This window comes from Drosophila pseudoobscura, chromosome 3 (assembly GCF_009870125.1).
Source record: "Drosophila pseudoobscura strain MV-25-SWS-2005 chromosome 3, UCI_Dpse_MV25, whole genome shotgun sequence".
Taxonomy (NCBI): Eukaryota; Metazoa; Arthropoda; class Insecta; order Diptera; family Drosophilidae; genus Drosophila; species Drosophila pseudoobscura.
This window is the reverse complement of record NC_046680.1, coordinates 5,424,961-5,447,836: the sequence shown is the minus strand read 5'-3', so window position 1 is coordinate 5,447,836 and position 22,876 is coordinate 5,424,961. Positions and strand designations below refer to the sequence as shown.

General features: G+C 39.4%; 3 protein-coding genes and 1 long non-coding RNA gene across 12 annotated transcripts; 1 reads left to right on the top strand and 3 right to left on the bottom strand.

Annotated features, from left to right (window-relative positions):
* Positions 1 to 904: 904 nt before the first annotated feature.
* On the bottom strand, positions 905 to 3,073 carry LOC117183719 (uncharacterized). Its single transcript, XR_004468868.1, has 3 exons — positions 2,674 to 3,073; positions 1,539 to 2,613; positions 905 to 1,278 (listed from the first exon to the last, which is right to left on the bottom strand). It is a non-coding gene; the product is annotated as an uncharacterized lncRNA (long non-coding RNA).
* SERCA (ATPase sarcoplasmic/endoplasmic reticulum Ca2+ transporting SERCA) lies at positions 1,207 to 9,849 on the top strand. 4 transcript variants are annotated; one of them, XM_001360200.4, is made up of 10 exons: positions 1,207 to 1,329; positions 3,871 to 4,023; positions 4,098 to 4,115; positions 4,219 to 4,301; positions 4,385 to 6,556; positions 6,617 to 6,732; positions 6,812 to 7,048; positions 7,120 to 7,237; positions 7,308 to 7,425; positions 9,657 to 9,849. In XM_001360200.4, the coding sequence occupies exons 2-10, from the start codon at positions 3,906 to 3,908 to the stop codon at positions 9,683 to 9,685; spliced, it is 3,009 nt and encodes a 1,002-aa protein (XP_001360237.2). In that variant the 5' UTR covers positions 1,207 to 1,329; positions 3,871 to 3,905; the 3' UTR covers positions 9,686 to 9,849. The 4 variants fall into 4 exon arrangements, with proteins under 4 accessions (XP_001360237.2, XP_015039146.1, XP_015039147.1 ...); XM_015183660.2 differs by lacking the exon at positions 9,657 to 9,849 and adding an exon at positions 9,080 to 9,323; XM_015183661.2 differs by lacking the exon at positions 9,657 to 9,849 and having other exon boundaries at positions 7,308 to 8,376.
* A 54-nt stretch (positions 9,850 to 9,903) lies between these two features.
* LOC4803523 (WD repeat-containing protein 47) lies at positions 9,904 to 11,962 on the bottom strand. The gene is made up of 5 exons (XM_001360199.4): positions 11,644 to 11,962; positions 11,295 to 11,452; positions 10,823 to 11,225; positions 10,536 to 10,759; positions 9,904 to 10,466 (listed from the first exon to the last, which is right to left on the bottom strand). Exons 1-5 carry the CDS (start codon positions 11,677 to 11,679, stop codon positions 10,241 to 10,243), a joined length of 1,047 nt encoding a protein of 348 aa, XP_001360236.2. The 5' UTR covers positions 11,680 to 11,962; the 3' UTR covers positions 9,904 to 10,240.
* Positions 11,963 to 12,242: 280 nt separating this feature from the next.
* kcc (solute carrier family 12 member kcc) lies at positions 12,243 to 21,657 on the bottom strand. Of its 6 annotated transcripts, none has more exons than XM_015183658.2 (22): positions 21,459 to 21,657; positions 20,182 to 20,310; positions 18,056 to 18,247; positions 17,694 to 17,827; positions 17,553 to 17,635; positions 17,389 to 17,491; positions 17,192 to 17,297; positions 17,004 to 17,133; positions 16,828 to 16,946; positions 16,547 to 16,765; positions 16,324 to 16,480; positions 16,002 to 16,261; positions 15,688 to 15,940; positions 15,257 to 15,619; positions 14,998 to 15,184; positions 14,725 to 14,940; positions 14,528 to 14,635; positions 14,136 to 14,189; positions 13,129 to 13,221; positions 12,693 to 12,826; positions 12,484 to 12,623; positions 12,243 to 12,406 (listed from the first exon to the last, which is right to left on the bottom strand). In XM_015183658.2, the coding sequence occupies exons 2-22, from the start codon at positions 20,288 to 20,290 to the stop codon at positions 12,315 to 12,317; spliced, it is 3,252 nt and encodes a 1,083-aa protein (XP_015039144.1). In that variant the 5' UTR covers positions 20,291 to 20,310; positions 21,459 to 21,657; the 3' UTR covers positions 12,243 to 12,314. The 6 variants fall into 6 exon arrangements, with proteins under 6 accessions (XP_015039144.1, XP_015039140.1, XP_015039142.1 ...); XM_015183654.2 differs by lacking the exons at positions 20,182 to 20,310; positions 21,459 to 21,657 and adding exons at positions 18,534 to 18,691; positions 19,325 to 19,549; XM_015183656.2 differs by lacking the exon at positions 14,136 to 14,189.
* Between the last annotated feature and the right edge of the window lie 1,219 nt (positions 21,658 to 22,876).

Genomic DNA, 22,876 nt, shown 5'->3' with positions numbered 1-22,876 from the left:
AGATATTAGAAAATTGTACAATCTGAGCAAATAACTACTTCAAAATATAGAACTTTTAGAATAAGCAAGTTGTTAGGCTGGTATAAATAATGGTGAATGAATAATATAAATACCATTCAAAAAAGTTCCGATAATTACAAGATAATTGTGATTGAATTAATTCACTTTTTTGGATCTTCATCAGATTGAGCTTACAACTGGAGCACCGGAGCCGTGACCCTGATTGCATATTTATAGCTTTAAGTTATTCAGGTAGTTTAAAAAATAGTGTCCATATATGTATATGTACATATGTATGTATGTATATTGAAAGGTAAAATAATAGACAAATGCATATTTATGTATGCTCTCTGAAATATCGTTAAGGCGGATATAATACAGAAAAGAACATGTGCGGAGAGCGATTGCGCTCTTGCCAACTTTTTGAGAGGCCATAAAGGCATTACAAGACTATTTTAAGCGGCTAAACGACGGCTGGCAGTCTCTGCTGAAACTAGAAGAAAAAAAGCAGAAATATCCGGAACGTGCATACTCTTTCAATTGTTCGATTGTTCGGGGATGCTATCTGCAGTACCGGAAAACAATGTTCATGTTTAGATATATATCAGAGCCACCTACATATATTTGGATGTCATAATTTCAAAGAAGTTTAAAAAGGCATGGTGTAGTTTTGTATATTTGTTAAATTAAAGAGTTTTTTTGCCAGTTAGCAATGAACTAGGCTCCTTTGAAAATCCTACGAAACTGTTTTCCATAATAATCCTATGTGTAGCAAACTAACTAAAAACTAACATACTACTAGTCACTGGGCAGAGTTTATAAATAATAATTTCTAAATATTAAACAGACACACGTGCAGTTTGAAATACTCTCTACACTCACAAATACCGATGATCTCCCCATATTACCCCACACAGCTTAGTTCGTTCAAATCTTTGAGCACACGCTGGTACATACAACCATATGGATGTGCCTGTATGTATCTGCATCTGTATCTACCTACATATATGTATCTGCGGCCGACAATATATTTTCCTTCTGTGAGATCCGAGCACAACCGCCAACAATCGGATAGGTGGTAAGTGCTCAAAAGTTTGTGCGTGCTAAAAGTATTTTCCCGGGCCAAAATAGAGAGTGTATGTAGTTTTGGGAATTTTGCCAAAATATATGAATTTTGTAATTCAAATAGACACTCTCATCAAGCAGCGTTCTCCTTGCGTTCAGTTGCCGTTGATCGTTATAATAGCGCGATCTTTGTGTTAGCTCTTGGTCTTCCGACTGAAATAAATTTATTATATAATAACGGAATTTTTACTAGGAATAATAATTGTAAGTTTTGTTGATTTTTTTGCAACAATTCCAAACAAAATAAGTAGTGTTTTACTCCAAACTCCATAAAAAACCAATCGAAAAAAAAATATACTCCCAAAATGTAAAAATGTTCAATCGCGCGCCTAAAATCATGGAAAATTCAACAATTTATATAAATTACCTACATATACCCGTACCGTACCGTACATACATATGTACATACTTACACTTGAGAGTTGGTGTTTTAAAGTGTTTCCACAGTTTTAGTTATAAGTTAACTAGTTGAAATCCCCGCCTACAGATATCCAATGGAAATTACCCGTAAAGAGGACAAACAGTGAACAACCTCGACCTCCGTAGTCATATTGAAATTTTTGAATGTCACCAATACCAATGCACAGTCCCAAATAGACACACAGACACACTGATGTAAAGTTTTCACTTGTGTCCTACATAGCATAGCCCGTGCATAGCATTTATCTGTGACAGAAAAACTGATTATGCAACCGTTGTGTCAGCCCCCGAGGCGAATAATAACGGAACTGTATGCATGCTTCGTTTTTACACTACTATCATGTACATACATATGTACATTCCATATCATTTCATTTTATTTACTGGTTATGCCAGGACTTTCTATGTCCATTCGAATAATTAAATATGATTAAGTAATTAATTCGTGACAGATTGATAATTCTGAATTTGAGTACATTACAAGAACCGATAAGGCTGTGGACCTACGTAGGGGTCTCCTTCCCGAAAGGATAAAATACCTATACATATACGATATGTACATATTCATTACACATACACATGAATTATACAATTCCTTAGCAGATCTCTTCTGTCCAACTGTCAATTTGAATTAGAAAATTCATGCGGGGAGAGCTCTCCTCTACACTGTTCGACATCCATCAGAATGCAGATATGTGTGCTCTAAATATCTTGAGCCGTAAAAATATACTTATGCCTAAAGACACATATGAATATAAAAGTCCACCCTACGATCGTCTGTCTGCCAGTACATATGTAGTATGTCTGTACATTCATACTTATTTATGTGTTCCCAGTACATATTTATATATGTACATATGTGTTCAAAATTAAGCTTGTATTTTTCGGGTGCTAGGTTGCTATTTTTAGCTCATCTCGGACAGAGGCAATTTTTTTTTGCTCCATAATGCACACTTATAGACTTATACGTGCATATGTAGAATATATATATATATATGTATATGTATATATTAGAAACACATACATATATAAATACGTTTTGGCCAGGCACATTCGTTTCGTGCAAAACTAAAAGTCATTAAAATATGAATTATTAAATTAACGTTGAAACTGTAACAGTCCAAATACCGTTAGATTTTGACAGATGTGACACGTATATAATTAGATTTGGACCGTGCCTCGTAATAATTTCACATAATCCAAACAATTTTAAAATTGTTGGATCCGGTTCAAAATTTTCCGCATCGCCTGATGTATATCGAGTCCACGGTTCTGGCTGTCTCGTTTTTATTGTTCAAAAGTGAAATGTCTCTGCTGTACGAGTGGACTCAGTTATTTGAATGTGAAAGAGCGCGAAAGAACAGTGTTTGGTAGAGGCCCAAAAACTTCCTACGATGTGTGTTCAGTTGATAGTAGTGGCTCGTCTCGTTCTGGTTCGTTTTGTCGGCGATACAGCAAAGGCAAATATTTTATTTTCTATTATATTAAAGGAACACCAAGCTATCATTTATAGGACAATGCGATTGCTGCACTGTCGATATGTTCATAGATTACTGCTTACATGCAACCCTGCTACCAATAAATGTCGTGTCATAGTCGCCAGGTGAAACGAACGCCGATGAAACTCACAAAATCAGCGGCTCGAGACTTAGTGCAATATTATCAGAAGCACACATATTTAGAAAAAAAGCGCCATGGCGTATAATATATAACAAGTTGCAGTGAAAATTCAGTACTTAACACGCAGTGCGTTCGTTGTTTTATATGATTTGTACTGAATCAATACACACGTAAAGAAATCAAATTGCGTGTTGGCGATCTTGGCAAATATTGCCTCTGTTGTGCAAAGCAAAGTGACACGTGTGTGAATCTCATAAGTGGAGATTAGACTAGTCTGGCTTGAGCGGTAATGCCAATATTCTTACCAACTCTTAATTAGTACTTAAATAATTGGTAATAGTTGCTCGACCACTAAGCGTCTCAACTGGTCCATACCTCCCTCCCGCCCCTTTTCATTTACTTTGTCCTAATGTCTAAGAATTTGCATATTTACTTTACAGTAGAGATGTATGTGTATGTATGTACATATGTATGTTCAGCCGTACATTATTTGCACATACTCGTGTGTATGCATTCAGGTACTTACTCACATGCACATGCATACATACGAAATCTAATGAGGTAGTTTTAACTGCATATGAACACACTTGCGTATGCATATGCATATTGGTATTCCCAATTACTATTCTTGTCAGCACAAACCTATTATCAGAAAATAATAAAAATACTTGGCTTTGTTTTTGTTTTCAATCTTTACACATGAAGTGAAGTCTACTGAACGAAGAGGATAACAAATCAAAATGGAAGACGGTCATTCGAAAACCGTCGAACAGTCTCTGAACTTCTTCGGTACAGACGGAGAGCGCGGTCTTACCCTTGATCAGATTAAGACGAACCAGGCGAAATATGGACCGAACGGTAATTACAATTCTTCAATATCAATATACCCAAGCAACACTGACTCACTTGCGTTCACCTCTTTATCATTTCAGAATTGCCAACTGAGGAAGGTGCGCACTCAATCTCTGATCATCGAGTGCAATACGCGCTCATGCTCATGATATCAAAACCGTTATAATGTCATTCACATTTACCCATTGTTTTATTTCGCAGGAAAGAGTATTTGGCAATTAGTTTTAGAGCAGTTCGACGATCTTCTAGTGAAGATTTTGCTCTTGGCAGCCATCATTTCATTTGTAAGTCTACGTCACTCCGGAGTTGTATAAACTACTCTACTCGGTTCCGCATATAAACTGGCTATCGTTTTATTTAATCACAGGTATTGGCGCTATTTGAAGAACACGAAGAGACGTTCACTGCATTTGTAGAGCCCTTAGTTATTTTACTTATTCTGATAGCTAATGCGGTGGTTGGTGTATGGCAGGAAAGGAACGCCGAGTCCGCCATTGAGGCTCTCAAGGAGTATGAGCCTGAGATGGGCAAGGTAATCCGTCAAGACAAATCTGGCATCCAGAAGGTCAGGGCGAAAGAGATTGTCCCCGGAGACTTGGTCGAGGTGTCTGTTGGTGACAAGATCCCCGCCGATATTCGTCTCACCCACATTTACTCAACCACCATCAGAATCGATCAGTCTATCCTCACCGGCGAGTCTGTATCGGTTATTAAGCACACCGACGCTATTCCCGATCCACGTGCCGTCAACCAGGACAAAAAGAACATTCTGTTCTCGGGCACCAACGTGGCCGCTGGCAAGGCCCGTGGCGTCGTTATTGGCACTGGACTGAGCACTGCTATCGGTAAAATCCGTACCGAAATGTCGGAGACTGAAGAGATTAAGACACCACTGCAACAGAAACTGGACGAGTTCGGCGAGCAGCTGTCCAAGGTTATTTCCGTCATTTGCGTCGCTGTCTGGGCCATCAACATTGGCCACTTTAACGATCCCGCCCACGGTGGCTCCTGGATCAAGGGTGCCATCTACTATTTCAAGATTGCTGTGGCCTTGGCTGTCGCTGCCATCCCAGAGGGTCTGCCCGCCGTTATTACTACCTGCTTGGCTTTGGGCACACGCCGCATGGCCAAGAAGAATGCTATTGTACGCTCCCTGCCATCTGTCGAGACCTTGGGCTGCACATCCGTCATCTGCTCTGATAAGACCGGCACTCTCACCACCAACCAAATGTCCGTTTCCCGCATGTTGATCTTCGAGAAGGTGGAGGGCAATGACAGTAGCTTCCTGGAGTTTGAACTGACAGGATCCACCTACGAGCCCATTGGCGAGCTCTTCTTGGGCGGCCAACGGGTGAAGGCCAGTGACTACGAGGCGCTCCAGGAACTGGCAACGGTTTGCATCATGTGCAACGACTCTGCCATCGATTACAATGAGTTCAAGGCTGCCTTCGAGAAGGTCGGTGAGGCCACCGAGACTGCCCTGATTGTGTTGGCCGAGAAATTGAACGCATTCAGCGTCAACAAGTCTGGCCTAGACCGCCGATCCAACGCCATTGCCGCTCGCGGCGAGATCGAGACCAAGTGGAAGAAGGAATTCACCCTGGAGTTCTCTCGCGATCGTAAATCCATGTCATCGTACTGCACCCCACTCAAGGCCTCCCGCCTGGGCACTGGTCCAAAACTCTTCGTCAAAGGCGCCCCCGAGGGTGTGTTGGATCGCTGCACACACGCTCGAGTCGGCACGTCCAAGGTGCCACTGACTTCGGCACTGAAGGCCAAGATTCTTGCCCTGACTGGACAGTATGGAACTGGACGCGACACCCTGCGTTGCCTGGCTCTCGCTGTTGCTGATAGCCCCATTCGCCCAGAGGATATGGATTTGGGAGATTCCACAAAGTTCTATCAGTATGAGGTTAATCTGACATTCGTCGGAGTCGTCGGTATGTTGGATCCCCCCCGCAAGGAGGTCTTCGATGCCATTGTCCGCTGCCGTGCTGCCGGTATTCGTGTTATTGTGATTACTGGTGACAACAAGGCCACTGCCGAAGCCATCTGCCGCAGAATCGGCGTCTTCACTGAGGAGGAAGACACCACTGGCAAATCTTATTCCGGCCGCGAGTTCGATGATCTGTCCATCGCGGAACAGAAGGCTGCCGTTGCACGCTCCCGACTCTTCTCCCGTGTGGAGCCACAGCACAAGTCCAAGATTGTTGAGTACCTCCAAGGCATGAACGAAATCTCTGCCATGACTGGTGATGGTGTGAACGACGCTCCAGCTTTAAAGAAGGCCGAAATCGGTATTGCCATGGGCTCCGGTACTGCTGTGGCCAAATCTGCCGCCGAAATGGTCTTGGCCGACGACAACTTCTCTTCCATTGTGTCTGCCGTTGAAGAAGGTCGCGCTATTTATAACAACATGAAACAGTTCATTCGTTACCTCATCTCCTCGAACATTGGTGAAGTCGTATCCATCTTCCTTACCGCTGCCCTTGGCCTTCCCGAAGCTTTGATTCCCGTCCAGTTGCTTTGGGTCAACTTGGTAAGTGAGAGCTAATTGGATCTCTGAATTGAATGTTCTTAGCTCATTTTGTCTCCTTAGGTTACTGATGGTCTGCCAGCTACAGCTCTTGGTTTCAATCCACCTGATCTGGACATCATGGATAAACCCCCAAGGAAGGCCGACGAAGGTCTCATTTCCGGCTGGTTGTTCTTCCGGTAGGACTACTTCATAAGGAATTGAGGAAACTCATCTCATCTCATGTTATCTGTTCGTTTCGATTTCAACCAATTGCAGCTATATGGCGATTGGATTCTATGTCGGCGCAGCTACAGTTGGTGCTGCTGCCTGGTGGTTCATCGCCTCTAGCGAAGGTCCTGGTCTGACATACTGGCAACTCACTCACCATCTGTCCTGCTTGGGAGGCGGCGACGAGTTCAAGGGTGTCGACTGCAAGATCTTTAGCGATCCCAAAGCGATGACCATGGCCCTGTCCGTACTCGTAACAATTGAGATGTTGAACGCAATGAACAGGTAAGAACGAACTGAAAGCCCGTACACCTATATATGTACTTGTAATGAGGGACCGACGTTTATCTATGCAGCTTGTCTGAGAATCAGTCCCTGATCAGCATGCCTCCATGGTGCAATTTGTGGCTGATTGGATCGATGGCACTTTCCTTCACTCTTCACTTCGTTATTCTTTACGTTGACGTCCTCTCCGTAAGTATCAAATTTAAGCGGGATATGTTCACGCAACTAAATTTTTGAACTCTACATCTTCCATCTATAGACCGTCTTCCAAGTGACACCGTTGTCTGCAGAGGAATGGATAACTGTGATGAAATTCTCAATTCCTGTAGTTTTATTAGATGAAACATTGAAGTTTGTTGCTAGAAAAATCGCAGATGGTGAGAGTCCTATATATAAGATGCATGGGATTGTGTTAATGTGGGCTGTCTACTTTGGCCTGCTGTACGCTATGATGCTTTAAGAATATAATGATAATCCATAAGCCCAATTTCATTATTCTAATTTCTAGTATAAAATGTTACTAAATATAAACAGAAACTACAATTATAAATATCTAACGTAACGACATAACATAATCAATATAAAGATTGTTCCCAAATATAACTGATTTCCAATACCACCACTACCACTCCCCGGTATCACAGAATTACAGACTACTAGTGATACTGAATCCACGGGGCCTCCGACTGACTCACTCCCTGCTTTTGGCATTGAACAAACAGCGTCAGACTATTTACCTATCACCCTATGACCTAACGGTAAACCTAACACACACCAAACCAAACGTATATACCCAAAAAATATACACATATATATATTTGTGTTTGTATATTATTAAATTATAGCAGGATGCTTTTTGTACATACAATGCTGTAGATACATAAGAGTTCCAAACCGGGTATATTTTTCAATTGTAATAGTTAGGTTTTATCCAAATATGTTTTACTGGCTTGTCGGCAAGGAGCGCATACAAAAGATCGCTGTAAATGAGATAGCTTTTTGAACAGGAAAGAAAATCAATTTGAAAAATTGGTATCCTCGTTGAGCAACTGACAAGCTGATTTCTCTGTAGGTTTAGTTATGCAAAAGAACAAAACAATTTAAATTTACTATCTCTTGCTACGTTTGCGTATTCGTGCTAGACCCCATTATTTGTGGGCATTTTTGTTTAGCCATTCAAAAATCGAACCTAATTTTTAAATCTTTTTTAACGAGTTTCGTATCCGAACTCAGTCTATGGCTAACGTAATTTACCTTTCCTTTTCAAGGATACATACAAATGTTTGATAATACTTTCATGAATAAAATCTGAAATATTGGTAAACTCATTCCGTAGCTGTAAGAATTGTTTTTGAGCACAAGATATTGAATAAAGTCAATAATACAGTACGCAGCCAACACAACAACTGACATATTGGGCGCGTACGTACGTATCGTCTCGTCTCGTCTCGGCTTCAGATTGTGTTTGCATTGTATTGTATGTATTTTGGGCAATTTCTTAGGAACACCACCGGGCTGTGTGTGCAGCAATCAGTTTGAACATGTTTAAGGATTATTAATTGACTTGGAATCAAATTGTATAATTTATGTCAGTCTCAGTTCTATGGAATTAAGTAATCCTTCTAGCATTTTTAGCGAATACTTAATTAAATTAACATAATACATAATTTATTTTGTTATAAAATTAGAGACGCTGTGAATTGATTAAACAAAAATTACCCACACAAATACCTAACCTAACATTAATTCAATAAATAACGCAGAACTAAAACATACTAAGCTCTACGAACCCCGAAGAAAGGTCAGGGCCACTGGTGTCCCTCAACCCAAAATAAGCTTCCCTTGGCTGCTGCAAATTCTATTTATAATTATGTTTGCTTGCACGTGCACGTCGTTGGTGCGAAGAACGATCGACCTGGCAATTTAGTACCAACGACTTGATATGATATACATACATATGTACAAACATAGCTCCCGATAGCAACCCAATATACACATTCTCAATGAACTATTGTTTATTTTCTTATACAGTCAATCCCAGATTTCATTAATTGGATCCCCGATTAATTACCATAACATAAAATGAATCCATCCCTGCTTTAGAAAAGTACGTGCAGTTATTATATTACATATGTCGAGAGTGCGCCAAATTTGTGGTGAATGTAAAAAACAGAGCAGTCGCTGTTGCTGTCGTTGTGCATTATGGTCTATTACATTATCGCACTCAATGGCATAAACGAACAAACAAAACACAGATTTGAAATTCAGCATGTAAGATATCTAAACGTAAAAACGAAATAATAAAACAAGAAATCCGAAACTGGTCGTATGCAATTTCCCCCCTATAACTTGCTTTGGCAAGTGTAAAGCGTAAGCCCACCGAAACTGCCAATTTCCAGAGTTTCGGAAGACGCAGTGCTCAAGACCGCGACCCGAAGCTGCTTACCTCGTCCTGGTCCTCCCCAATGCAGTTCCATCCGCAGAAGTACCATCCCCCGTACTTATCCCCATCAAGCTTGGTTTGCTCATGCGTTAAATCGGTTAAATATTTTTGATGAAAAACAATTTGGTAATAATCGTCACCATTGTTTGCATATACAAAATGTAGTTCCTGACGCCGTCGTCGACAAATGGTAACGGTTTTGCGCACCATAACCGGATACGAATGTGGAAATGAATGTGAAGGATGACAAATTTTTCTACCTTTATCATTCGTGTATTAATCGCTAAGCCAGCCCTGTTACTTGCAACTGCAACATTGAATCCAACATAAATAAAATTATTTGCTTTAGAAAGTAAAACATTAATGGAACTGTGGGTTAGTAAGAAAGGATTAAATAAATATATACCAAATATAAAACTTAAAGCCTGGTCTTTTATTTGTCTTTACTTCGAGCATGGAATATTAATTTTAAGTGGATGTTTCATTATTTATTTATTGATTCCAAAAGAGATAACGATTGCATTGCACCCAGTAACTTAATGCCTTTGGCCGGATTCTATGGTCGGTAAAGTCCTAGATTTAAATTAATTGCGAGCAAGCTGCATGGAATGGATTCCAGCTCTGGTTTATTTCATAAATTAGATCAGTCTGATCAACAAATGCATTGATCCATCAGCACAAATACAATATTGACAACGAAATGAATGCATTGACTCGGGGTTCGCCATCAGAGTAGGGCTCCGTGGCTATTACGAGGGAGGTAAGGCCCATAATGTGGCAGTTTTGTCCGCGGATGTTGAGATGAATGAAAATTCTGTTGGATGCCATCGAATGGTAATTGCTTTATCTTTATGCTCTGCCACCACCACGGAGGATAGCTCATGTGCCAGATCACCTTGCAGATCAGTAAGCTTGACCGAATTGTCGTAGCTGCAAGTCAGCATGTAATAAGCGGAGGGAGAAAACCGAACGCACCTTTAAAAATACGAGAAATAGAGAAACTATAAGTTTGTTTACCCTAAATCCTATGGGCATTCGCATTACCTTATTTCAGCGCTGTGAGGATAAAACCGCTGTATTGGCCGATTTCCACGGATGTCATATAGTACGCACGAGCTATCCGCATGCCCGGATACGAGAAGCCTGCCTGTCGGATCAACGCAGACTGCTGTCACAGCAGAGTTTCCCAGTGTGTTATCCTTACGCTCATGCTCTAAGGTGTTTACCGAAACATTTACTCGAAGATCCCAAAAGCGTATCGTTTGATCCTGAACACAAAGTCAACTTATATGAACATATATCAATTGGCAAAGGCTCGGGCTCATGATTACCTGTGATCCGGATACGAACATTGCATTATTCCAGCTAAACAGGGACAAAATATGACCGGAATGGCCACTGAACGCCTGGAACGGGGTTCCTGAAACACAGTCGGTAATGTAGATCTTGCAGTCCCCAGCGCCACCGCTCACTAAGAGTCGCGACTTCGTGGAAGAGTCGTCAAGGAAGCACATGTCGCGAACAGTTCCATCGTGTATATTCAGCTCCATCTCGTGCCCCACCAGCTGATTTGTATCGTTGTTAAATCTCATATACTTGATTGTTTTGTCGTTTGATCCTGTGGCAATGATCTCTCCATCTCTGGACCAGCAAGTGCAGTATATTGATCCTCGATGGTGCTTCGTCCGCTTGCACAGAACTGACGGTGGATACACGGTGGTCTGCTGCCCATTTCTAACAAAATATTGTACATTTATTATTTATTCACACTTTGTTCCGCAAAAAATAGCCATCAAATACTACCTTAGCTTGGAAAGTTGTGGATACTGACAGATCCGAAAAGTCTTTGAATTGGAGCCCACCGCGTACAACTTTCCATTCGGATGAAAATCGACACTCCGAATCGCCTGTGAGTCGCACAAAGTTGTAACTGCTTCGAAGTGTGGCCGTTCTGCATCGCCCTTTTGGCAAAGAGAAATTTAATTTGATTAATTATCTGAACAGTTATTAAATGCTGTAGTCAATGCATGCTATAACTATACTACATAAGTATATGCAAATATTTATGGCCTTTGTGCCTTTACTCTTTTGTTGCCAGCCAGCAAACTGCTTGCGTGTTCAAAATAAACAAATGCGTCTAACCACCGCTTACCTTTCTTAAATCCAAGTCCTTAGCTTCAGAATTCATGAATGCTGGGTTTATCTTTAGTCTTTTTGTAATTCCAAATTGCAAATAGCGTATTTTTCAGGTATTCCGAACCAATGTATGTTGTTCAACAAGCCCCTCAGCCATCGATGGTAATAGGCCGTACGACTCTCCACGGTCCAATTATTTATATTTGAGAGAGACGGGCAGTAGTCTGTGTTGGGCAACGTTTTCATAGATCTTTAACGCCCATACGATTTGTATGCGTGTTGGGTGGAATTGAAGCAAAATAGTTTATGTATTGAAAAGTAGTAATGTTCGTTGGCGAGGTAACCAACGCAACGATACTTTGTGATGTACATAGCTTAAATTTAGTCGGCCTGGTTTTTAGTACAGAGTCAGCCCCCTCAGTAGTGTGTTTGGAGTTTTCCTTCCGTAATGCAAACCACACCTCACATTCGATCAGTATTGTGACAGCCTTTGAGCCAAATACGAATGACAAAAATGGTACACTGGTTCATTATTGTTACAATTTTTTGATATTTTATTTACGTAAAAATAAAACATTTGGACATATGATTGAATATAACAAATTAATAACCTTCTTTTAAAAATTTGATTGATTCTTAAACTTGTCTAGTGTTGCGAACTCTTATAAAACTGAGCGATTAATGCTCTTAAGAGTAAATTGTTATAACCTCGCGGCCTCCACCACGAACCATTAACACTTTTTCAAGACCCTCTGTTAATACTTCCAGAAATTCCATATCTAAAATAGAGAGGAAAGTCAAAAATGAGTCACAGTTCCCAGGTTTGAGAAATCTTTCGGTAGATCGATCTTCTTACAATTGCTTTCACGCTCCGCTTTCACTTCCCTAGGTGGTCCTGGTAAATTCATTATGACCAACTGGGCATCCTGTGACTTTTCCACAATAACCTCGTTCAGTTTTATTGCTGTGTGCATGCGACGAACATTGAACTCGTCCCTGAAATTGTTTTTTTTTTTTTTTTAATTGATTAGGTCCATCAACTGGACTGTTTAGGTTGCGCCTTACGGTTTCACATTGGACTTGAATTTGCTGTCGGCTTTCTCTGTCGATTCATCCTTTTTAGAAGTAGCTTCGGGAGCGTCCGTCTCCTCGGGACCGTCCGAATCAATTGAGTTACGTTTCTCATCGTTATGAGACTCCTGCAGAAGTAACGAACATAAATATTATCAGAATAATAGAAATGTAGACCTATCTACGAATGACAAGTGCCGTTGATTTTAAAAAACAGAAAAGTTCATGTAAACTCATTGTCAAAAAGCGAAAATATTTATAAAAGCAATAACCATCAAATCAATCACAACTAATTTGATGTACGAATGGATGGATCCAAAACAAACGTCTCTATAGGTTTTACTCTTTACGTGTTCGTTGATCCCACTTAACTTTTATGTATTGACGGACTGGAAGTAATGGTAAATAATAATTTAAAAAGAGTACATACGTGATTCTGTGTTTCTTCTATAGTTGGATCGGCAAACCGAACTTTCGACGCCGTTCTGGTGGCGTCATAATGGTGGTCTACAATTGTTTGGACCTGGAAATGTTACCATGATGCATATGAAAAAACGGTTGATCAAGGGGAAGAGGCCAATACTTTTCAGGGGAATAAAGTACGAGTATTCTCGGGTTTCACACAACAAACTAACACTGGAACTGTCTGTTATACAATCTGGGTATTCCCAATGGAAAATTTTCAGCTAATCTGATCATTTGAATATTACATTTGGATCCGCATGCCGAAATTATTTATTAAAGTGCAACAAATATCAAGATTGTATAAAGCTCGAGGATAGGATACCAAGCTGGATAAACCACTCAAGTGCTTTGGGTATATACAAAAGCTATCCAAATGATTACACATGACGCAAACCGCAGCACACTGGAGTAAAGGTATTTATGTATATATGTATAATAGGGCAATGATTCGATGTCAAACTTTTGGCACAAACCAAATTGTATAAAAGAACATTAAAATGAAACTCATATTTGGAGCATGGTGGAACTTAGAACTATCCAGCATAAAGCAATACGTCAATTATATCAAATATTATTATGTACGTATTTATATAAAGAGTATGCTGATTTAGACAATTAGACGTGACCATGCCAGCCCAGCAATTGCCGATGATCTGTTCATGAAGATTACTTTCTAATGAATCACAGTTCTGAGAAATCCCGTCTCCTGGGTAGATGGATATGTATTTACGCAATATGCAATATCGTAGGGTGAGTATTCCTATACTGGTACAACAAAGAAATGTATGATATGAAAGGATGACAATGAGAATCACACATGCTCATTTACATAGATTGAATGATCTGACGAGATACATTTATGTATTTGTATATAGTATGTACATAGCTAAAAACACATAGAATGTTTGGGCTAATGAAAAGTTTGTATGTATATGTATCTTTATATATAGTGATTCTGTATATATTCTTTACCAAAGACAATTTATTATCACTGGGTGTTTCCTTAAAATCCATTATAGTCTGAACCTTTTGATTTTCAAATATACAAAGTGTAAAGTTTTAATTTCGATCTCAATGTTCATATGGATAAGAAGTCGATATATTGATGGGAAACAAAAGCCGATACGGTTTCTACTTTTTTCTACAGTTGAAGTAAGTAAATAACTTATTTTCGTATAGAAATAATGCTAATAAAGATTTAATTAAATAAATAACTTAATGTGCAGTATGAGTTGTAATCATTAAAACTAAAAATATATCATGTTAGTATGAAGACCTGAACTTTAAATAATCTGCAGTACAGATGTCATGACCATAATGAAACGTTATTTTTGTTTTTTTCTTAACAAAAACCAAATACTCACCACTTTGGAGTTCTCTTTTTTATTTAAACCTAATGCTCTCAGCATCTGATTGCGCTGTTCCATCATGAGTGTTCTCTCATAGGTATACGCAGAAATGTCGCTGTTATTCTGTAATGGTTTACCAATAAAGAAAAATATGTATATGATTTATTAAGCTTTAGCTAGCTCCATGGGATGGGAAGGGTGGTTTGCTATACCATTTCAACCACTTCAACATCGGCTTCAATTCGAAGGTGGTACAGGAATGTCTTAAGATCTTTCTTCATTTGAATCGAGTTGTCCTCGATTTGAGCAACTGTGAAGATGCGTAGCTTGCAGTTACGCCATGTGCGATGTTGTTTTAGCAAGAATGGCAGCAGCATAAGCAAACCTCCGTCGTGGACTATCCACCAAATATCAATATTGCCACCAATCTGAAAATTGTATACAATTAATCGGCAAGTTAAGGAAAATGGGTTTCTCTTTACTACTTTGTGGTTTGATTCTGGATAGAAGTTGATTCCCTTTGGCACCATCAGAGCCATGTGGCAGGCAGCCACTGTTCGCACTGTTTGGATAAAGGTCCTCCAGCTATTCCGGCCCTCTTGCCTCCAGCTATACGGCCAGCCAATGATGACTGTGTTTGGCTTCATTCCCCCCAGGCCAATTGTTTGGATGCTGTAAGAAAGATGATATGCTGATGCTACGCGCTCTCGTTGTTAGGCTCTCGGGATTCGGTGACCAACTTACACTGAACTTAGACCTTCTCCGATCTGTTGCGCCACCAAAATATCACAGAATCCCTTTACCTTCTCGTCGGTCATGTACTTCCGCAATGTGGATTTTGCGTCGACGGCTTTGTTTGCAATTTTTGTGTGGTCGCCTTTTAAAACAGACACACAAATTGTCAATCCTTTGCCAGCTTTTAGCTGAGTAGCAAAGGAGAATATTTTCCTATACTTTGGCAAGAGGTTGTCGTTGAGCTTCGAAAGCACCAAGATTTGCGGACGCCAATTTTTCGTATGCGGTGGGCCTTCCTCTAGACGGAGAAGGGAGAACCTCGCGGCAGTGAGCGCCATTCCACGAATGCCATCACCCCACTCCTTCTCGGCTCTGCAAACGTAAAACAGGTGCAGAAAAGTTATAATTCCATCACATTCGAATATTTTGATGTATCATACCCGTGGTATTCTATATATTTGTATATGACGACGGCCATTCCCATAGCAAGCAGAGCAAAATACCAGGAAGTCATGATCATGACTGATATGCAGAGCGTCAGGCCTATCAGGGATAAGCTCCAGTGATAAAACTTAAAGCGCGGTCTCCAATTCGGTGTTCTGAGTAAAGTTTGTACGGCGCAAGCCAAATTTACGAATCCGTAGCACATGAGGAAGAACATGGATAGCAACGGCGCCAGCAAATCCACATTACCTTTTGATACAAACAAAGCAATATGACATATTATAATAACATGAAGCAAATTCAAGCTTACCTAGGAGAATGCCGCACTGGCAAATGACTATAGTCAGAAGCAGAGCTCGGGTGGGTTCTCCGCGTTTGGAGGACTTTGCAAACGGCGCCAAAAATGGTATGATTTCATCTCTTGCTATTGCTTGGAGCAAACGGGGGGCGCCAGTCAAACTTTGTAGTCCAGCTCCAAGGGTCGATAGGAACGACCCAATCAGTATAACCCATTGGTTTGGCCAGGCGATATTTGCAACGACCAGCTTTCCGCCGATCGATTGTCCAAATCTAGAAATAGGTTAGAATTTACCCTATTAACTCTTTCCAGAATGGGTCAATTGGCAGCTTACTTGTCTCTCAGCAGAAGATTGTCCACTGTGCCGGCGAAGAACAAGACGCTGGACAAGTAAACAGTGCTGGTTGTCAGGATGGCACATATCGTTCCTATTGGTATACTTTTCTGGGCATCAGCAAGGTCGCCCGAGCGATTGGATCCAGCCATGATGCCTGATTTGTGACAAAAACTCGGGTCAAATAAGGATAACTTTTATATGAATAGAAACAAAAACACACCTGTGACCGATGGGAAGAAGATGCCGATAAGCAGCGTAAAGGTAGTGGTTATATCGGCCATAATTTGATTGTAAGATTCGTTTCCGATGTTCTCAATGTCAATCGAATCGTGGCCATACGATATAAGCTGTCCTTTCTCCAAAAACGAGGGGAAGATATTATCATAGAAAACGCCGCTGGCAAGTCCTTTGATGCCCTTCACTTTCGACACATTATTATCTATTAAGAAACAAGTCGGATTTTAAAAGGTTTCTGCTTTAAGCGGTTTGTATCTTCATTACTTAGGTAGTAATCATCGCAACGGTTATTTGGGCAATATATATCGCGCATGAATGAGTCATCCTTTGTACAATTGTCTATGGGAATGTCCTTCAGAAGTCGCTTTCCAAGGACACACATGCTGCAATCAAGCAAAATGTTATTTTCGATTCTCACAAGATACGATGACTGCACTTACTATAGCTTTTCGTTGCCATGAATATTGTCAAAAATACCGACATACACTGCTATGATTGAGAGTATTACACAGGCCAGTGCCACCGTGGCAAACTTATTGACAAACTTGACGCCCACGAACACAATTAAGCCTTGGGAATTGAAAGACAACCATTAATTCTTGCCTTTCCTCATCAGATTTCAGCTTACCCATAAAAATGAGCAATACTGTGCCGTAGACCCGGAAGTTATTGTACATGGCATCGGCATCCTTTGTGAAGTCCCCAAAGATCGATGCCCAAGGTGCCATATATGTCTGTATGTAGTGAATGAGTGTGTCGTTGTAGACATATTAATAATAATTAATTAATTAATAATTAATATTACTATGTTTTTGCAGAACTTACCAATACAATCTCAACAGCACCAACAATGTACATCGCCGCTGCCAGGGTGGTGCCCGTATAGAACAGCATTCCCACCGCACCGCCAAATTCAGGTCCAAGGGATCTGCATATGAACACAATACATTTAAAATTGAGAGTACTCGGATTTGGGGTTTTAAAATTACCGTGATATCATGAAGTAACTCCCTCCCGCCGGCACTACTCCATTTGTTGCAATAGCTGACATCGAGATCGCCGTTAGCATCGTCTAAAAAAATTGTGTTAATAGAGCTAAAGTGGGCTGAAAAATTGTCGCAGTCTCTTACCACACAGCAGCAGGTCAATACAATTAAGAATCCACATATTGCGCCAGCCGTACCGACAACCCATGTTAACCGAATGAACAATATTACTCCAAAGATATTTTGAATGCATGGCAAGAACACTCCAATTAGGGTACCTACAAATACAAAGCCAGCCAGCCAGAGAGATCGTTTACTCAATTCGAAAGAACCTTATCCAAGTGAGGCATACATAGTTATTGAGAATTTCCCACGAATCAGTTAATTATTTATTTACGATTATTTGGTGGCATTGGCGGAACGCTTTGGTTCCATTAATTTAAGATTATTTCACGAGAAATACTCTCACCAGTACTCGCAAGTTAATTAATTTGTGTACAACATACCCATTCGCGCCGATGGTGCTGGTGGCTTTGCATCGGGATCAGTGGCCGCTGGTATCGTGTTTTCATAATTGGCAATTGATGAAATGAATGTTGATATATGGGGCCTGGTCGCCAAATCATCATCGTATAGATAGAGATTTGGGTCGATATTAGACTTCTGGTTTTCTTCAGCCCTGTGGATATCACCTGAGTCTGAAAATATCATTAGATGTTCATTCAACAAACGTATTGGCTGTACTGTAGCAAGAAAGAGGCGGCGTCAGATATGTCATAGTTTTCAAATGACTAGCAATATATATGTTACGGTAAAATAATCTAAAAGTTTTATAAACGATTACTTAAGTATAGATCGAAACTGTAGTGTGAGACAGCTTGTTGTAGAATTCGTCCACTAAATCGACAAAACTTCTTAAAATCTAAATACGATTATACATAAGAGTACTTGTATGTATAGTCAGTAATCCTCAGCATACCATACCTTCATTTTTTGTATCGTGTACTGTGCCATTGTGTTCGGATGATATTATTTCCATTTCATCCGAATCATCTTTTGCACTGTTACTTTGCATGTTAACGTTATGTTCGGGTTTAAAGTTTTCTTCTAGATTGCACTTTTTCACTTAAAATTAGGTAACACTAGAAAGTATTTTGAACGAGAATTTAGTAAGCATAGCATTGGACATATCTTGTATATGTACACAACTACATATATGTATTATATAACCAAAAGGCGTGGTCCATTCAGTGCGGGTGCGGGCCGGAGGTAGGTTTTTCTGCTCCTTTGAAATTGGTTGATTTGCAATCACTTGGGATTGTATTAGTATATTCGCTCACACACAGAAATATGTATACTCGCACTCGTACTTGTATGTGGAGAGCTACTTGAAGGTATTAAAGGCAGGAGATCAAAATAAGGAAAGGGCCACGGGTGCTCCAGAGTGAAGTGCGGACATTATGCGAATAGAGGGCAGGATGCTCACACAGTGGCATCGCGGACGGAAAATATGTAACCGATTAATTTAGGTCAAGGATTTTCAGCCCCTCCTCGTGCGTAGGTAGCTGAACGGCAGTGAATTGGTGTTATTTTGGAATGTGGAATGGCTCGTTCGCCTGGCCTGGCGGAGCACCCATCAATGTTAATATTTCTTTGAACTGTTACGAAACGAAGAAGCAAACAGCACTTGAAACATTCGAATACGAATGGGAGAAAATACGCACGCCCTCGGATTATGACTTCTCAATTTGCAAACACTTAATAATTTAACGCACTTTTATTCATGTGTGTGTTTGATTATTGTTGGATTTTCGTCGATTGTTAAAAGTATGTTACATATTATAAGCGCTCAAAAAGAACTGGTTTTTCATGTTTTTTTAAATTTATTTGAAAGAATATTCTTTCTAAAATTATTTTAGGCGAGCGAAAACGCTCAAATGTATGCTACTTCTCGTCCAGATTAATAGAAAAACTAAGAAAACTGTGTATTCGGCCGAATAAAAATTATGTTGCCCAGGACCCTGAGCGTTCAATTGAGATGAAATCGAAAGCTTTTGTCTACATACAATTTCTATACACACACTCTTGCCGAGAGAGATGCGAAAAGAGAGCGAGAGAGCCGTTGCAGGTGAACATTTCTTGGCCTAAGGCACACACTCGCACACTAACTCGCAGTAAAATTTACCAGGACAATCCAGCACTCTCGCACAGCATCCATCCGCTGGAAATGCCAGGGCGAAAGCTGCGCTGTCTGGGCGGCTAGGCTGGCGCTCGAAGCTTTTCACAGGTACCCCCTGAGCTTGCTTTACAGCTGAGAGGAAATGTGTCAGCAGGGCACTCTGGATTTTCACAATTGGGGCACAATGAGATTGAAATGCAAGCCCATAAGCTCTATACGACGGTACAGTAGTCACCAATGGAGCATGGAAATTTACAACGCCTATCAATACAAATATTTTATAGCTCTTAGCTTTAGCCAGAAGATGCGCATGTCCTCAATATATACATAAATACATACATAAATTAGTCGAACATCCCTAACAATTGATTGAATACTTTCAACATTAACATAAAGATCATCAAAATTTTAGTTTTTCTCGCAATAAGTTACGTAATGTTAATTGATTCTCACCTAGTGTTTCATCGTGGATATCTCCCAAAAGCTTTCCACTTGCTTCATCTTGATGATAATCCAATACGGTGTCTTCGTCTGCTTTTGTGACTTGAAATCTATCTGGCATATTTGTTATTCAAAGGCACTCTGAAAATGGAGAAAATATTGTTAATGAAAAACTTTCATCCGCTACTAAAATAATACGCGGAGATCATTTTATTTTAATTTCTTCCCCAGACTTTTTCACCAGGATCGACTCATATTCGAAAACCAAAGAGGGCCACGCCACGCCTAAGTCATGTTTTTGTTATATCACAGCAAGTGTTTTATAGCTTACTGATATCATATGAAAGGGTGTGTGAAATGGATTTATTCATTTTAGAATCATCCAAAATATCATTAATAGATAAGTCTTTCAAAGTTGAAGAGAGTAACTCTTATATAATCGATTGCACAATAACTGGTTTGATTTATCATGACCCAATTGACCGGAAACATAAGATACGATAAATCAATTCCCTGGTTGCAGAAAAGTTTTCATATATCACCTAAGAAATCAGTGCTACTACCATTCTGAAACATGGGTACAAAGAAATTCCAAAATACATTTTTTTCTGACACTAAATTGCATGTGATTTCCCATGCGATTATTTGAATAGAAAACCCATAAGATAATATGAAATTTAGATACACAAATGGAGGGATTGGGAACCAAGAAATATTTTCACTACTCTACTGCACGCACATGCCCATAGATATGTATGTACATATGTATGTAAATGCATACAAGAGTATCTCCATCCAAGATTATCATGATCATTTTCCTCTTTGATTTCGGATAGCAGCAGTCAATGTGCTTAGTTGTGTGCGCGACGGGCTTCAATTCATAAATATGTATGTATTAATGTGTATACGTATACCATACAAAATCATTAAGTAGAATATCGTTCATAAAAATCTTCATACACATATGTACATATGTACATGCATAGCCGTACATGAGTGCATTTCAGCAGGAACATGTGTAGTTATCCGCACGTAAAAATATGCCTCGGATAATATGAACGGGTATGTATGTGCATATGTACGTATTATCTAACAACAATCAAAACGTAGGGAGCAGATACAGCACTTATTGAAGCTGTCGCACAATTAAACAAATCTCACATTGGCCAAAACAAAGTTACATATGTATATAAATATATACATACGTGCATATGCACAGACATTTCATACGATTAAGATACGGGAAAAATGTAATGTTTACGCGTAGAAAATTTTGTATTTCCATTTACTTGCAAAGCGCCTGGTAATCGGGGATCGTCGACACTCTGCGGGCTTGTAACTTCCTTTCTTGTTATTTATTAATTATTGTTACTCCTTCTTTTCTCCTTAATTTTAGTGAACTTTTCAATTGTACGAATAAAATAAAACTATCATATTAAAGGCGCATGAGTAATACAAAATGATTTTCTACTGTATATGATTTGGAATCGCGAGTTGGGGGAAATACTGTTGTATTAATGAAAAGTATAATTGAAATCAAATGTAACGCATAGGGGAACGCATGAGTAGCGAGTGTATTTTGGAATTATTTTTATTGCAATTAGCACCCTAATTCCAATGATACCATTTTTTGATAATTTTTATTCAGCATTTGTGAACGCCCAAATTTACGGTTTCTTGTCCAAATTTATAAAGCAGTTAAAAGTGGCTAGCATGCGTACATATGTGCATATATACATGAATACATATATATATATATATGTGAATACGTGTCATAATCGTAGCTACAAATATATGATATTACATTAAATCCAGCATTTAGTTATTTTAACTCTCCTTCGTACAGCCGGTATATATGTACGTACATATGCTGTATGTGTATGTATGTATGTATGTATGTATGTATGTATGTGTGCTGTAGGTTCATATGTATGTACATATACATACATTTGTTTATGATGTATACGGTTGATGATTTCGATGAACATCAATCAAAAATACTATCATGCTAAATATACCAGAATGTGTTTTTTTTTTTGGTCGCATCCACTACGCTTGAAGCTAAGACAGAAAACCTTATGGGAGAAGCTCGATCCGGTTGTTTGAATCTTTGGCAAACATCGTTTCAGCTCAAATTGTGTAACAGGTATTAGACTATAGTGCTATGAGTAAGCGGTTCCCAAAACTAATTAAAAATTGTGTCTCATTGTGCTACATCTCTTTTTCAGACTAGATTGGTCTGATAATTGGTCGCATTGCAGCACACTTAAATGTTTTATTTTATTTTAGCAGGATTTTGCAAATTTTGTTTGCATTTATTTCAAAAGCCGTAACAACTGGTAAATATTAATAGACTTTTCGTTGTTGTTTTTTTTTTTGACAAATAATGTATATTTTTTCTAATATTTTTTTCCCTAGCTGCTCGAGGGCTAAAATGCTAATTAAGATCAAAATAACATTAAAATTATCGTCAATGGCCCAAAATTATATAGGCCATTATATAGGTTTTAGTTAGTCATTAATCAACGGAATATCAAAATTGAGCAATAGCAATTTTTCTCTGACGTTTTATTTATTTGACCTTCTTCGCTAAAACTTTTTTTAGACTAAATCCAACAAAAGCAAGTATTTAAAACAAGCCAGTCAAGTAGAAAATTGATTCAAAAATCGTATAAAATTATGTGGGCATGGCCTGAATATTCCACGG

What these genes read in the sequence shown, in the direction of transcription:
- kcc (XM_015183658.2), bottom strand. Translation starts at nt 20,290, where the DNA reads ATGCCAGATAGATTTCAAGTCACAAAAGCAGACGAAGACACCGTATTG. An exon ending in TATTGACCTGCTGCTGTGTG is followed by an intron (nt 17,636 to 17,693) that starts GTAAGAGACTGC and finishes CAATTTTTTTAG; the next exon opens with ACGATGCTAACGGCGATCTC. An exon ending in ATGTTGAAGTGGTTGAAATG is followed by an intron (nt 14,636 to 14,724) that starts GTATAGCAAACC and finishes AAACCATTACAG; the next exon opens with AATAACAGCGACATTTCTGC.
- LOC4803523 (XM_001360199.4), bottom strand. Translation starts at nt 11,679, where the DNA reads ATGAATTCTGAAGCTAAGGACTTGGATTTAAGAAAG. An exon ending in CCACAACTTTCCAAGCTAAG is followed by an intron (nt 11,226 to 11,294) that starts GTAGTATTTGAT and finishes ATATTTTGTTAG; the next exon opens with AAATGGGCAGCAGACCACCG. An exon ending in CCTCACAGCGCTGAAATAAG is followed by an intron (nt 10,467 to 10,535) that starts GTAATGCGAATG and finishes GTATTTTTAAAG; the next exon opens with GTGCGTTCGGTTTTCTCCCT.
- SERCA (XM_015183659.2), top strand. Translation starts at nt 3,906, where the DNA reads ATGGAAGACGGTCATTCGAAAACCGTCGAACAGTCTCTGAACTTCTTC. An exon ending in AGTTGCTTTGGGTCAACTTG is followed by an intron (nt 6,557 to 6,616) that starts GTAAGTGAGAGC and finishes TTGTCTCCTTAG; the next exon opens with GTTACTGATGGTCTGCCAGC. An exon ending in TTTACGTTGACGTCCTCTCC is followed by an intron (nt 7,238 to 7,307) that starts GTAAGTATCAAA and finishes TTCCATCTATAG; the next exon opens with ACCGTCTTCCAAGTGACACC.